General features: G+C 39.5%; 1 protein-coding gene across 1 annotated transcript in view; it reads left to right on the forward strand.

Moving 5' to 3' along the window:
• Positions 1 to 15,819, forward strand: part of HERC6 (HECT and RLD domain containing E3 ubiquitin protein ligase family member 6) — a 46,074-nt gene that overhangs the window by 16,241 nt on the left and 14,014 nt on the right. The window contains exons 7-13 of the mRNA XM_045536809.1: positions 574 to 710; positions 1,252 to 1,319; positions 5,253 to 5,368; positions 5,944 to 6,003; positions 8,279 to 8,372; positions 12,111 to 12,300; positions 15,083 to 15,243. Of these exons, the coding sequence (XP_045392765.1) occupies positions 574 to 710; positions 1,252 to 1,319; positions 5,253 to 5,368; positions 5,944 to 6,003; positions 8,279 to 8,372; positions 12,111 to 12,300; positions 15,083 to 15,243 (826 nt within the window). The remainder of the gene's footprint in view (positions 1 to 573; positions 711 to 1,251; positions 1,320 to 5,252; positions 5,369 to 5,943; positions 6,004 to 8,278; positions 8,373 to 12,110; positions 12,301 to 15,082; positions 15,244 to 15,819) is intronic.

Below are 15,819 nucleotides of genomic sequence, written 5' to 3' on the forward strand. Positions count from 1 at the left end.
TAGGGCATTTTCCTTTTTGAAAATTTACTTCTTTCAAATATAATTTAATTTTTCAGTTTTTTTTCCTTCATTTTATTTATTTGATGAGGAATTATTGGAAGTCTGCTGTATGTAGACAACCTTTTTAGGTGCTACAGGATGGGGTGTGGTTTAATAACAAAAATAGCAGAGCTTGCCTGCTTTAGTGGATAAGATCAAATTAATGTGATGCATGTAGAAGAAAATGTTTATTTGCATATGCATTCAGAGTTTTGCATAACCTTATGAGAATACTTTGAGTATTTGAGATTCTACCCAATGCATTAAAAAATAAAAAATGCTTGCACTTAAAACAAATGATATAAACCATAGTAAAGACTCATCAATAATATTCTATTTTTAAGGTTAGTAATAAGTTAATAGTCCCTCACCATCTGGTTAACCATATTGTTTAGTACCTGCTAACCCTGACGTTGTGATAAGGGAGCTGGGTCCTTAGTAAAATTAAATTTGTTATTTTGTGTTAAGGGATGTCATCTTTGTCAAAACTATGAGTACTTTGGTCTTCATTGTAGTGTATTCTGTCTCTTGTAGTTATCACACCCTTGCCTATGTGCACACCACCGGTCAGGTAGTGTCTTTTGGTCGAGGACCAAGCTGCACAAGCAATCCAACTAGTCCAGAGGCCCTGACAGAGAAATTCGACATTAGCTGCCTGATTTCTGCTCATGGTATGAATAATCCCGCTAATTCATGATTTTGTGTTAATTGATGTCACTGGACAAGAAATATTATTCAGCTTCCTTTAAAAAGATCTCATAGAACAGTAGTTCCCCTAGTGCTTTTATTTTAAATCTGTACTTTGTGCACTTTTTTAATGCAATAACTCCTGGAGTATTTGGTAATTGTTTCTAAAGATTAAGGTAACACAAAAGAAGACCCTAAATTGATTACTTAAGCCTCAGAACAATACACTTTTCTTTTTTACTTCTAACTTCTCTGAAGCTCAAAGACGCTTTTATATATTTAATCAAACCTCTTCTAAAGCACGTCAACTTGGCTTCATTATGCAAGTGCATGAAAAACTAAATTCTAAACTAAGTAAATATATGACATGTAATCTGATCAAAGTTAATCTTCTATGCCGTTTGTAGTCAAAATCCATTTAGAAGAGTAAAAATTGCCAATAAATAAGTATATTCAGGTTGGTAATATATGAGATTTATTTTTTACTTGTACAACTCTAAGTATGGATTTATGACTATCTTTTAGACCTCGCAGATGTTCAAGTCAAACACATTTTTGCTGGAACCTATGCCAACTTTGTGACAACTCATCAGGTATGCTTTCTGTTACTTAAAAAAATTTTTTTCCTCTAGATTTCAGAGCAGTATTGGAAACATTATATTATTCATATAAATTCTGATTTCTTACTAAAGCAATAAGGTCCTCTATAAGAATGCTTTTGAAGAAATATTATGTAATTCTTACTTCCTCATCTGTCAAACTTCTAACAGATTAGACTCCCAAACTCAAATTCATTGCTTAATAAAATTAATCAATAAAAATAAAATTAATGATGATAATTACAGTAATAATTATAGTAACTATGTGTCAGGTACCAATCAAAGTACTTCTGATGGATCATGTTTAGTGCTCATATCAATTCCAGTTGATGTTATTTCCCCCATTTTACAGATGACAAAAATTGAGTCTCGAAAAGGTGAATTTACCCAGTTACACTGTTAGTAAGTGGTAGAGCTCAATTCAAACCCAGGCAGTCCAACCCCAAAGCCTACACCACACCATCCTATGGTGTGTTCTTAATTGTTAACAGAGAGGACTTTATTATTATATTTCTGGGTGAATTCTGAAATGTTTTATGGAAACAAAAGCATACATAGTTATTTTCCTAATTTGTACTGGTTTCTATTATTGGGATTGTTCTAAACTTGACATCCATATAGGTTCTTTCTCTATTCCCTGGGACAGAAAATGGTCAGAGGCAAAGGTTCCTGTGCTGCTGGGGCCAGTCAGGAGATTATACTAGGGTTGCTCTGTCATTACCACTCAATCAGCCAGTCAACAAAAATTGAGTGCTTTTTGTGTATCAAGCTCTGCTCTTGGTACTTGGGACACAAGTGAATAACACAGGCCAGGCTGCCCTCATTCAAAGCATTTGAACTCAACAGGACGTGCCAGGCAGTAAACATGTCATGCAAAATAAATACGATTGTGTTAGAGAGTGGTAAGTACGCTGAAGAAAACAAAACGGGCCGTTTGAGATGGACGAGGGGAGCTTCTTTCGAAAGGTCTGTCGGGAAAGGCCTTGTAGAGACTGTGCCAGTTGAGCAGAGTCTTAGCCATGCTTAGATCCAGAGGGAACTGCACACAGAGAGGCCCTGGGGCAAGAACAAGTTTGGTATGTGTGACAGAAAGGCCAGTGAGGCAGAAGGAAGAGCTGTATGAGATGGAGCTGGTTTATGCAGATGGTGTCAGTTTGAAATGTCCTTGGAGAGGAGACCCAGAGACGCAGTGGGACATCTGAGTCTGGAGCTCAGGGAGGATGTCTGCAGTGGCAGCTATCAAACTATAGATGGTACTTAACACATTAACTGCCGTGTGAGTTGTATTTAACTCACTCTAGTTTTGAGCCCGGGGCCTCGTGAAGCGTATGTGACTCACACGTCTCTTTACCTTGGGAGCTGCGTGACCTATTTTTCAAGTTGCCTACAACTCACAAACAGAAAGCAATAAAAAATAACAAATTTTTCATTAAATTAGAAAGGATCATTTTGTTTTTGAAATTTTTATTCTATTTTCGTAATAAGACACCACGGTCCCAAGGAAACATTTTTTTTTCTAGTGTGGCAATCAGTGTGTTAAAACCTGGGTGAAAGCTCACCTAGAGAGAGAGAGCATGAAAATGAGAAGAGAAGGGGACAAAATCAAGCCTGAGGGACGTCTCCATTAGATGTCAGACAGTGGAGAAGGAGCCAGAAAAGGAGACTGAGAAGGACCAGTTTCTGAGGGAGGAGAAAACCAGAGGGAGGCTCAGCAAGCCAAGAAGAGAAAGTTCTGGGCAGTGGGTTCCCTGATCCGATTTCACTCTCGTTGGTTCCATTTACCCATGCTCAAACTGATGCCCATACTCATCAGTTTTCGCAATGATGCACAAGGCAAGGTCCCCCTCTGGGCATGAGAGAAGCAGAGGAGTATAACAGGTTTAGGAAGAAAAGGAAGGTGTGCACTAGTTGTCTCAGAGTGTGAGAAAGCAGATAGCATCAGAAATGACTGGACGGTATTGAGAGAATGTCCATTTGAAATCTGTGGTCATAGATTTAAAGTGAAATCGGTCAGCACAGCTGTGCAGTTTTCTCCAGTGCTATTAGGCTGCTTGGATTTGATGTTGGAGTCACCCAGAGTTGAGCTGAACTATAGACGGGATGTTGCGAGGTGAGTACAACAGGAAATGATAAATGAGTTATAGGGGTGGGTATGGTGCTGAACCATGGGCAGCACCACTACAGAGAGTTATCATCTGACCCAAAAGGTCAAGAGTGTCAGTTTAGAGACCCTGATCCAGGGCACGTGTGCCTGAGGTGGAGCAGAGAAAAGAGTGGAGATGAAATTGAGAATTGAGAGATGAAGGTGGGAGATAGATTGTGTTCACCAATTCTGAAGTTGCCAAGAATGACAGTCAGTGAGTGCTGAAGCTTCCAGTGAATGAGGGGAGTGAGCAGGACATCGGGAGGTGATGCTAAAAGAAGAGGAGGCAGTTGATGACAGTCTGATGTCGTGTGCTTTGGAGCAGGTAGGGATTTTGAAGCAGAAAATGGAGAAATGATATGTAAGTGCCACTAGGGAGCACCTCATTGTCCTGAGGTTCCTGGGATGTGGGAAGAACAAAATCTTCTCTTGATCAAACTACAGGGGACACTCAGGACTCAGATCTAGAAGATGAAGGGAACTTTAAGAGTCAGGGTTATGTTTCTTTTTCAAGAGTTCTTTATTTCAGCATTAAACAAAAGTGATGTAGAATTTCCTGACTCACAACAGGTTCAGTGGAGGCACAGGTGTAATTTATAGCACAGCACTAGTGCCTTTGGAAGACTATACTGAGGATGGATTTTTCTTTCCAGACAGTGATTTTGGATGCCTCTGGCTAGGCTGTTTGGTGTCAAGTATTATAGAACTATGTTTCTCAAGGTGTGGTCCCCAAACCAACAGCGTCAGCACCACTGGAGAATTTGTTAGATGCAAATTCTTGAGCTCTACCCTTGGCCCACTGAATCAGAAGTTATGGGGTTGGGGCCCAGCAGCCTGTACTTTAACCACCCACTGGGGACTCTGATGCACACTAAAGTTTGAAAATCACTGACATACATGTAAAAATTTGTGGGTGATTAAAGGGGAGAAGAAAACTACTTACTGAGGGCCTTCTTTAATCCAAAGGCTTCGTAAACCTAATATACTTTAATCTTAACAAGAGCCCAGAGAGGTAGTAGTATTATTTCATTTTTTTTATTGTGGTAATATAAATATATAAGATACAATTCACCATTTTAACCATTTTTAAATATACAAGTCAGTGATTAATTACAGTTACAAAATTGTGCAACTCACATCACTATCCATCCCCAGAACTCTTTCATCACCCCAAGCAGAAACTCTGTAATGATTGAATGATAACTTCCCATTTCCCCTTTCTCCCCCAGCCCTAGGTAACCTCTGTGTTACTTTCTGTCTCTATGAACTTGTCAATTCTAGATACTTCATATAAGTGGAATCATACAGTATCTGTCATTTTTGTATCTGGCTTATTTCACTTAACATGTTTTCAGAATTCATCCATGTGGTAGCATGTGTCAGAACTTAATTCCTTTTTAAGGCTGAGTAATATTCCATTGTATGTACATTTTGTTTATCTATTCATCTGTTTGATGGGCACTTGGGTTATTTCCATCTTTTAGCTATTTTGTGAATAATGCTGCAACCAACGTTGATTTACGAGTGTCTGTTTGAGGCCCTCTTTTCAACTCTTGTGTTATCCCATGTTGCTAAATGACAAAACTAAGGCTCAGACCAATCCAAGTGTCTCAGGCTAGGAAGTGGAACAGCTGGGCCAGTCTGATGGCAAAGCTCCTCCCACCCAACGCCCCTGCTGAGAGCACGGGGCCCGTCTCCCACCATGCCAGACACTTTACCATGTTCTTTATGACTTTAGCGTGTGTATGTGTTCCTCATCGTTCTTGTTTTTCTCTTCCTTGAAGGCTACTAGCTCCACAAGTGCTTCCAGGAAAACTCTGCCAGAAATAAGCCGAATTAGCCAGTCCATGTCAGAAAAATGGATAGCATTGAAAAGAGGGAGTACTGAAGAGGCAAAAAGGTGGCTCTGTCTGATACATTATAAACCACTTTTATCTGGTTCTGAAGCCTTTGTTGTTTTATCCTAGATGTAAGAAAGAGGGTGTGGCTTTGTGGTGAAGGTTATTGCATTTCGACTGTGATTCTCTCCCGCCATCTCTTAGTTTGAATAAACCATCGATGTATTTATTCATTCATCTTTTATTTAATATAAATAAGAGATATATTAAGGACACATGATATCTCAGGCACCTTGTTAAGTGAGGGAGATGCAGGAGTGAATCAAAAAAGCTCACAAAGCCTTCAATAACATGAGCTGTTTGCATGTCTTCACTCGAGTTCCATGAGATTTGGTCTTCAGAGGGATGGATTTTACTTAAATCTAGATGACTTGAACAAATCAACTATAAAGGATTTTGGTGAGATTTAGCTATAATGTACATGAAGCATATCTAGAATTTGGGAGACTCCTAAGTGAATAGTTATTTTCATTAATAATGATTCCACACTATCAGTTATTTATTCAGACACAGTAAGGCAAAAGGAAACATGCTTTGTAGTATGTTGTGACTTAACCCTTGTTTTTTACTTTTGCAGTGAAATGAGAATAATATTTTCATCTCCTGCTTGTCTGACTGCGAGTTTTTTAAAGCAAAGGTAATATTTATAAGAGATTTACCTTCCTTTAAAACACTGGGAAATATTTAAAATGAAATGTTTCTAGTCAGTTTAATTTGTGGGTTTTGTTATCTATGTACAAATAGTCCAAAATAGAGAACTCTGTAGGTTGTTATAGAATGTTTCCATTCTATAAAATGATTTTCTATTGACCACTATAAGCTGTAATTCCTAATTAACATTGTTTACTTCTTCCACACTGCCTTACTCTGTTATTTGATTAGAAGGAATGGTGTTAAAATTTTAAGGATCTTTGTGTCTACAAGTGATCAGCTAAATGTAACATTGCTTTAGTACTTAGAAGCCAAGGGTACACTTTGTAATTCTTACTATGTGGGATCAATATGGAAAACTCACTGCTACAGGGGAAAATCTAATTTCACTCCTATTTGGTTTAACACTTGGTCTGGTCTAATAGTTGAAACAATTCCTTTAATGCTCAATATTTCATATTCTATTTCTGCCCCTTCCTTGGAGCTCTCCATTGTAACGCCTGGTGTAAAAGCGGGGAGGAAGAATCACAGTGTAGAGGGCTTCTAGGCTGCCCTCTGCCTTCTCTGGAGGCTGGAGCCCTGCTGATCTGTCTGCAGCTGGTGTAACTCATTGTGGTCTCCCTCCTGGTCGGGTCCTCTCCCTACCTTGTTAACGTGGCCTCAAGTTTGCTCACTGGTTCAGAAGATGGTGGTACACATCTTGCCCCCTTTTGGCAACTGGGTTGTTCTCACTTAATCCCTGTTGCTGTTCCTTGCTCCTGCACAGCCCCAGCTGCATTCTAAGTCAGCTTGGGGGACTAGAGCAGTGGTCCCCAACCTCTTAGGCACCAGGGACTGGTTTCATGGAAGACAGTTTTTTTGATAGGAGGCGGAGCTCAGCTGGTAATGCTAGTGATAGGGAGTGGCTGTAGATACAGATGAAGCTTTGCTCACTTACCCACCACTCACCTCCTGCTGTGTGGCCTGGTTCCTAACAGGCCATGGACTAGAACCGATCCACGGCCCAGGGGTCAGGGACCACAGGACTAGAGGAGCTGCTGGATCCCAACAGCATCACTGCAGGCTAATCCTTACTGCATGTAGGAGAATCTTTCTCCATGAAGAATACTATCTTTCTAAAGTGGAAAAGTAACCCTGGTCACTTCCCAGGAGTGAGGAACTCATAGATGCCAAAGGCTGCAAAGGAGAATATATTGTAAGGGGAAATTGATAGAACTTTGTTTTCGTACTTGAATAAATATTTTAGCCCTACTATTACTATTGATCAGTTAATTCAGCAACCATAAAACATTTCTTGATAATGCATTATGAAAAAATTATTAGACTTGTCGCACATGGGCTCCTTGAATATCACCAAAGCAACCTGTTGAAAAGACAGGCCAAGGAGAACACCTGGACAGAGCTTTGGTAGTGTTTCTGAGAGGGACTACCAGGTCAGAATTTATTGAGACTTGGAAGTTTGGCTTAAGGCAAGTATTTCAGTGTGGAAGGGGAAGGCTAGGGGCTTGATTAGGATTGGGGAAATGTACAACAGTCTGTGACCAGTGGAAATAGTAAGGCAAGGGTTTTGAGGGAAAGGATTCAAAGAGTCTTAGGGCACAAACTGTTGATGCTTTCCATTGAAGAATTAAGAGATCTTTCAGGAAATTCCTATAATGAGCAATCAAGCCATTTGCAGCAAAGTTTCCTGGAATAGTAAAGCTGTGCTAATGAAAAGGGTGGAATTGCAGAGTTCTGTAAATATAAATGGTAAGGTATGTGGGTGGTAGGTTGTTTCAGTTATCAGTGTGCAAGCTGAGTGTGGGGGTAGATGCTTTCAATTATCAGACCCCAGCATATAAAATTTGCTAATATTCTATTCAGGAGGCTGTGGTGGAAGGGATCGTTTGAGCCCAGGAGTTCGAGGCTGCAGTGAGCTATGATTGTACCACTGCATTCCAGCCTGGGTAACAGAGCAAGACCCTATCTCTTAAAATAATAATAATAAAAAATAAAAAATTGTTAAATATTGTAGCCCAAATGATGTAACTACTATAGAGATAATAAATTGTAACCTACTCTCTTTTTAAGAAGGAGAATGTAAAATTTATAAATATTTTTATGTCAAGAAAGTTGATTATTTTGAAAGGAGACAAGCTTTAAGAAAAAAGTTTGTCTTATATATAATAAAATAAAAGAACAAATGACATGGGAAGTTTAAAAGTATCCCTTTCCACATGTTTATAGTTTATTTATGTATTTTTTATTTCTTGTTTCCAAAGAGGACCTGGAGAAGTGCTTTCCATCGATGTGGACTTACCAATGGCAAGAGATACATTCAAGAAGTTAACTGAAAAGGAGTGGATTTCTTCCATGGTAATAGCCAATACGTACCTGAGAAGTAGAACACTACAATTTCTTTACAGAAACAAATACGATTACAGTTTAATTTTATTGGGAGCTGGGTGAGAGGGGGCTACGATTGGGGCTGGAGTAGGTACATATAAATCGTATTCATTATGCAGTTACTATATTCCAGGTTCTTTATTTGGTGCTGGCATTTTTTTTTTATCAAACTCTTAAATGTATAATAGATTCAAGATTTTTATTTTCAATATGAGAAAACAAGTGCCTAAGAGGTAGATAATCTCTAGCATGTTTGAAAAGAGTGTGGGTTTGGGAAGCAGGATAACCTTATCCTGCACAAAGAGATAAGCCTGTTCTCTATTTCAAGATGAATTTCTGTTACTGATTCATCCCTTCTGTTTGGGTCACATTTTCTTTACCTATAAGTTGAGTTCATCTTTAAAATCTATTTCAATTTAACATTCTGTGATTCTAGGTTATACTGGGAGGAAAACTTTTCCTCTACCAACTTAGGTTTTAGTTTGGGGGGAGGTCCTGCAAATTAACAATAGATTAACTGGATGTGTTAGTACTTTTGGGGCTGCTATAACTGAATACCACAGACAGGGTGGCTTAAACAGCAGACATTTATTTCTCACAGTTCCGGAGGCTGGGAAGTCCAAGATCAAGGCACCAACCAGTTCAAAGTCTGGTGAGTGCCTGCTTGTTGGTTCATTGACGACCATATTTTCACTGTGTCCACACATGGCAGAAAAGGCAAGGACTCTCTCTGGAGTCTCTTTTGAAAGGTACTAATCCCATTCAGGAGGGCTCCACCATTGTGACATAATCACCTATCAAAGGCCCCACCTCTTAATACCATCACATTAGGGGTCAGGATTTCAACATATGAATTGTGAGGGAACACATTCAGTCTGTAGCCCAAGAGATAAGAAAACACGTTTATTCACTGCCAGGTGGGAGCATTCAGATGAAGAGGCTCCCTGAACAGCTAAGGGTAAGGGTTTCCATACCAAATTCGTAGAGGAAAGGGAATGGAGGAGAAAGGGATTCTACGGGAAGAAGAGATGGGTTTTTATGGGGACAAATGGGAGGTATGACAGTTTGTGATATTTGTTTATACAATTTCTTATCCAGGTATTATACAAGCGGTCTGAGTGATTGGTCTCCTTTTTTGTCAATGAGGCTCCCTGAGAGGGGGGATTTACGGCAGCTTCATTGTCAAAAGGCATTAATCAGATAAGGGAAGCTCCAAAAAGGCTTATTCTACATCAGCTGTATCTCAAATGTCTTCAGTTTGAAATAATCTTTATACCATTTTGGTGAGTCTGAGTGGGTCCCTACACTCAGGGAAAGGGAATGTGTAGTAGATACTCTAATTTCTTTTCTTTTTTTTTTTTTTTTGATACTCTATTTTCAAGATGAAGTAAGATAGCAGATGTTATGAAGTATATTTTTTAAGTGAATTTATTTAGGTGACACAGGAGATAACTTGGGATGCTATTCTCTGTGTGTTCTGAGGAACGTTAGTTTCATGGAAAGCTCCATGAAAAAGTGTTTTTAATAAAAATACTTTTGGGAACACTGCATACTCTTATGGAGTCATGATGAACATCAGTAATTCAAAGATTTTATGATGTCATATACTAAAAGAAATATTTTTTGACCCTATTTTTCTTGGAGTTATTTGACTTTGTGATGTTATTTTCCCATATGACACCTATTGGCATTCCACAGAAATCATGTTCTGCTAGACATGTGAAAAAACAAATTGTAAGAATATTAATGTAATAAAAAACAATACATTGTACTTCACAGTTTATCGCTGCACATATCATCATATTTAACCCCTTATGAAATGTAGAAGCAAACACTGTAGTTAACAGAGTGTAGATCTATTATGTAGAATAAATAATGCTAGCTGCTGTAACAAACAACTTCCAAATCTCAGCGGCTTAATACAATAAAGATTTTCCCACATCACAGTCCAACAAGAATTGGAGGTAGAAGGCACCTCTGTACAGGTTCGTTCAAGGGTGACTCAGGCTTCTTCTTTTCGGAATCTCTGGACCTTGGGGGTGTAATCTTTTGTGTTGGTTGGCAGAGAAGGAAAAACAAAGAGTATGGAAGATCCAATGAGAGGTTTTAGTGGCCATGCCTAGAAGTGTCCCATTCACCTTCACCCACATAGGTGAGCTGGGACTCAGTCACATGGCCCCACCTAACTGCAGAGGAGGCTGGGGAATGCCATCTTCCTGATACCAGACTTCAGGTTCTCAGTCCCTGAGTCGATAGAAATTGGCATGAGACCAGAAAGATTTAGGCAGGCAAGGCTCTTTGTTTAAACAAAAAGGGAGACAGTGCTGGTTACAGGGCAACCAGCCTGGCTCTCTGAACAAAGGGCTGGGGAACTTTTATGAGGTTGTAGAGCGGGAGGGAGGTGTCCGTTTTGAAGTCATCACACGTAGAGGCGGGGTTCTGTTGGCGGCTGTACACTTGGTGGTCATGCTTCTTCGTGTGTGACATGTTTCATTTGCATTTTAAACCTCCACCCCTGTGTGTGATTTTTAGCATTAAAATGATATTATAATGAGGGAAAATTCAGGTTAAGGTCAGTACAGGGGCGCTTTTCTGGCTTGAGGCAGTTAGATCCAGATAGGTCTAGTTTCTTTGCAACTAGGTTCCTTGTCAGCTGGTGTCAGCGTCTTGCCTCAGTGGAAGTAATGGAAGATGTTGCTCAGGAGACACAGTTTCACCCCTTGTTGTATGGGTATGGGCTGAATTCCAGTGGCTATGATGTCATTTGTTGTTTTTTCTTTCCCACAGTTAATTAGGCTGGGCCATGTTGCCCCATGTTGCCTCCCTTGGTCAAAAGTGAGGCCCAAGTCCTGTCTCTATATTGTCTCATTCCTGTGACCCCAGGAGGAAAGTGAAACAGAGTTGGTGAGGGAAACCTATGGCATTTTCTCTGCTGTGGTATGTTTTAGGTCAGGTAGACCTAGATTTAGATTGCTCATCTGTCGTTTTTCTAGTTGAATGACCTCCTTCCTCTGACTTCCTCTGAGTCTTTCCTTCCTCATCTGTGAAAGAAAACAAGGTAAAAAACAAAGAAAGCCAAAACGACCTTACATGATTATTAATAAGACTAAATCTAATCTAATGATTTACGTGAGATCACCCAACGCATGGTAAGTATTCAATGAATGTTTAAACAAATATAAATAATACTATACAAATTACTCTGACTACCATTTTTTAATATGTTCTATTTTAGAAGTTTACCTGTGGGTGAAATAAATAGTACAAAAATTCACAACTGTTAATATTTCTGCTCTGAAATGGTTCTAGTTATATATAAGAAAACACAAAGGGAAGAAATGGATGGGGCATGTACTTGAGGGTAACAGCTCCTCCTTTTAGAAGGAGGAAGACTAGTGTAACCTGTAGACAATATTGCTTTTGGAAGGCCTTGTTTTCCTTCTGAATCCATGATGTCCATGCACATGTGATTTCACTTCATTTCCTTCACGCAGCCCGATATAAAATGGGGAGGATGGTTCTCACATACTACCTCAGAGGCATTTGGATGGAAAGAGTGATGGAGCTTCATCAGTAGGTTTAAGAATGACAGAATGATCATTCTAGCTCAAACATGGTGGAATGAAACCTGGGTCCCACAGCTTGTTTCTCACAATACTCTGTATCTGATATATCCTGAATCTTTCCCTGGCCCTGTTTTGACCACAGATAACTGCATATCTCAAGGATGATCTGCTCAGAGCTCTTCCATGCCGCTCTCCACACCAAGAAGCTTTGTCAGTTTTCCTTCTGCTCCCAGAATGTCCTGTGATGCATGAGTGGAGGAACTGGGAGAGCCTGGTGGTTCCATTTGCAGTAGCTGTTGGTAAAATGAGTGACCAATCTTTACGAGTCCTGAGTAAGTTTCATGTCATTCTATCTGTACTCTCAATGTAGAATCACTGTCTGAAGTAGAAGTCTTGGCAAATTGTAGACAGAAGATTTCAAAATACACATGTATTTGTATACGTGGATATGTGAATTGTTGAAAAGATTAACCTAAAGCTACGATAATCATTACTCTCTCTCATCATATGAAGCAGGTGTAGTTCTTAGGCTTGGATGTGGCTTTGACATTAGAGTTTGATAATTATAGAGTATTCAGTCAAAATAAATCCATACTTTAAAACTTTTTGCTCGTATTGGCTTGCAACTTTAGACATTTTGACCAGAGGTGATGAAAAATGAATGTTCAATTTTGTCTTATTATTATTTTATTCAATACTATGGAATGTCCTTTTACAATTTTCAGCTAATGTTGAGAAGTCCAGTGATTACCCAATAACCCAGTGGGGTACAGATGTTTATATACCCTTCTACATAGGGGAAAAGTAGATGGAAAATGTAGACAGTTCTTTTGAGGGGTAGTAAATGATTATTTGGGAGAATGAATGGACCTAGGAGACAGAAATTAATTTGTAGATAATTCTCTTTAGAATTTGAATGAGCCTGAGAGGCAGAGATTATCTTTTGAAAAAGTGCATCCAGATGGGGTTACATTCCTCAGTCTTCTTTACCATGACAGATAGTGAAATTTTAGGGAGATGATGAAAAGCAATTGTCTTCTCTTTGGTGGGTCCAGTCCTAGGTTAGATAAGGGATTATCAGAAAAAAGCTATCAGCCATGGTGGCTCACACCTGTAATCCCAGCACTTTGGGAGGCAAAGGCAGGAGGATCCCTTGATGCCAGGAATTGAACACCAGCCTGGGCAACATAGTAAGACCCTCATCTCTACAACAAAATTTTAAAAATTAGCCAGGCATGGTGGTGTGTCCCTGCAGTCCCAGCTACTTGGGAGGTGGAGGGAGGAGGATAGCTTGAGCCCAGGAGTTTGAGTTTGCAGTGAGTGATGATGACATTACTGCACTCTAGCCTGGGCAACAGAGTGAGACCTTATCTCAAACAAAAATAAAACAAAAAGAAAAAAGCTTCTTGCAGCATCTGCTGACCTTCAAGGGCCTTTAATTTAAAATAATCAGCATACCAGGGTGCCATGTTTTGGGGTGAAATTCCCTGGGCTCCTTCACTTAAGAGGTACAGAGGATACGTACAATGAAATATAAGCCACCCAGTTCCCCTCCCAGAGGTGGTTGTGTTACCAAAAGTTCGATAATTGCCCCCAAGGCTGCATCAGAAGAAAGAGGACAAGTGGTTTGAGGAGAGGGGCAGGGAGGTTTATTAATTTTTTGGCAAATGAGGAGGATGGAGACTCTCATCTTAAAGTGCCATTGTCCTAACTATAAGCAGAAATACAGAGCTTTTGTTTTATTTATTTTTTTTGAGACAGAGTCTCCCTTTGTTGCCCAGGCTAGAGTGCAGTGGTGCCATCATAGCTCACTGCAACCTCAAACTCCTGGACTCAAGCGATCCTCCTGCCTTAGCCTCCCAAATAGCTGGGACTACAGCCATGCACCATGATGCCTGGCTAATTTTTCTATTGCCTGGATAACTTTTTTATTGCCTGGATAATTTTTCTATTTTTAGTAGAGATGGGGTCTTGCTCTTGCTCAGGCTGGTCTCCAACTCCTGACCTCAAGCAGTCCTCTCACCTCGACCTCCCAGAGTGCTAGGATTACAGGTGTGAGCCACCACACCCAGCCAGAAATACACAGCTTTTAAAGGGAGGATTTTCAGGCTATCGCTGTTTAACTATAGTTGATGGTTCTGATCCATCCCGTCTCTGGGGAAGACAATCTCATGATCTCTTTTTTTTTGTTTTTTTTTTTGAGACAGAGTCTCACTTTGTTGCCCGGGCTAGAGTGAGTGCCGTGGCATCAGCCTAGCTCACAGCAACCTCAGACTCCTGGGCTTAAGCGATCCTACTGCCTCAGCCTCCTCAGTAGCTGGGACTACAGGCATGAGCCACCATGCCCGGCTAATTTTTTTTTGTATATATATTTTTAGTTGGCCAGATAATTTCTTTCTATTTTTAGTAGAGACGGGGTCTCACTCTTGCTCAGGCTGGTCTTGAACTCCTGACCTCGAGCGATCCACCCGCCTCGGCCTCCCAGAGCTAGGCGTGAGCCACCGCGCCCGGCCATGTCTGGGTAATACTGTTTTAATTACATTGGCTTGACAGTTCATTTTAACATTTAATAGATTTGTTTTCTGAGAATTATCCTTTAAAGGTACCAAAATCCAGCTTGCAATCTCAATAGTATTAAAATATAGTTATTGGCTATTTTGAAAAGTATACATTCATATGTACCACATGTATATAAAACATAGATAATATTATTTTATTTTTTACAGAGTAAAAATATCCTTGATGACACTGCACGTGCATGTGTGTGTATTCAGCTATGTATGTTTTCAGACTTTATAGATACCCTATACAATTGTCAGTTTGGAAATCACGAAGTCAACCCATTAAGCATAAATGTGAATGATCAACAAATTTCTTTATATCCTGAATTTGAGCTTTTAATTCTAATGGTACTTAATCAGGGGGAAAAATTTCCATATCTATGAGTAGTAAGTGTTGCCCAGGATATCCCCAGAAAATATATTTTATAGGTTATGGCTTCAGAAATGGAAAATGCTATTTATTTCCTACATGAAAGAATGTAGTAGAAACTGAGGGATTTGGGAGACAGGAGGAAAAACCCATACTTATCATGACTGACTTTACACCCCTCAGAGAAGTGCTGGGCATCTTTGCAAAAATCTTCTCTGAACGCACTGGTCCAGATGCTTAAAACTGCCGTCGTGTGTCAGCTGCATTATTGGACCGATCAGAATTACAGTCAGAATGCCTGCAATGTGAAAGCTCTCCTAGGAGTGATGAAAGACGTGCACAAGGTAAGTGTTCATCTAAAGGAATGTAGATACTATTTCATTAAATCAAAATCCCCTAAGTCTCAGCCAACTGGAGTTTTTAAGAAGTCAAATAGAAATGAGGAGTCTATTTTTTTAAAAAGTAACATGTAAAAGGGAAATGTTTATCATAAAATAATTAGGGATTTAAAAACTTTATGAGGACTTTTTTTTTTTTTTTGGAGACAGAGTCTCACTGTGCTGCCCAGTTACTTGTTTTTACCTATTAGACCATGAGTTGGCAGTCTACACCCATGGGCAGCCTCCTATTTTTGTAAATGAAGTTTTATTGGAACATATTCACATTCATTTGTTTACATGTTATCTATGACTGCTTTTGTGCTAAATGGCACATAAAAGGGTAGAGTTGAATAGTTGCAACAGAAACTATATTGTCCCATGCCCAAAATCTATTATCTGGATTTAAGAAAGAGTTTTGCTGACTGTTGCACTAGACAATAAACTGTGTATAAACCAGGACTATTTTTATCTAATGGTTTGTCCCATACTTGACAAAATAGTGTGTGCCAGATTAATATTTATCACTTAATAGAGAAAGTG

Source organism: Lemur catta, chromosome 24 (genome assembly GCF_020740605.2).
Source record: "Lemur catta isolate mLemCat1 chromosome 24, mLemCat1.pri, whole genome shotgun sequence".
In the NCBI taxonomy this organism is placed as follows: domain Eukaryota; kingdom Metazoa; phylum Chordata; class Mammalia; order Primates; family Lemuridae; genus Lemur; species Lemur catta.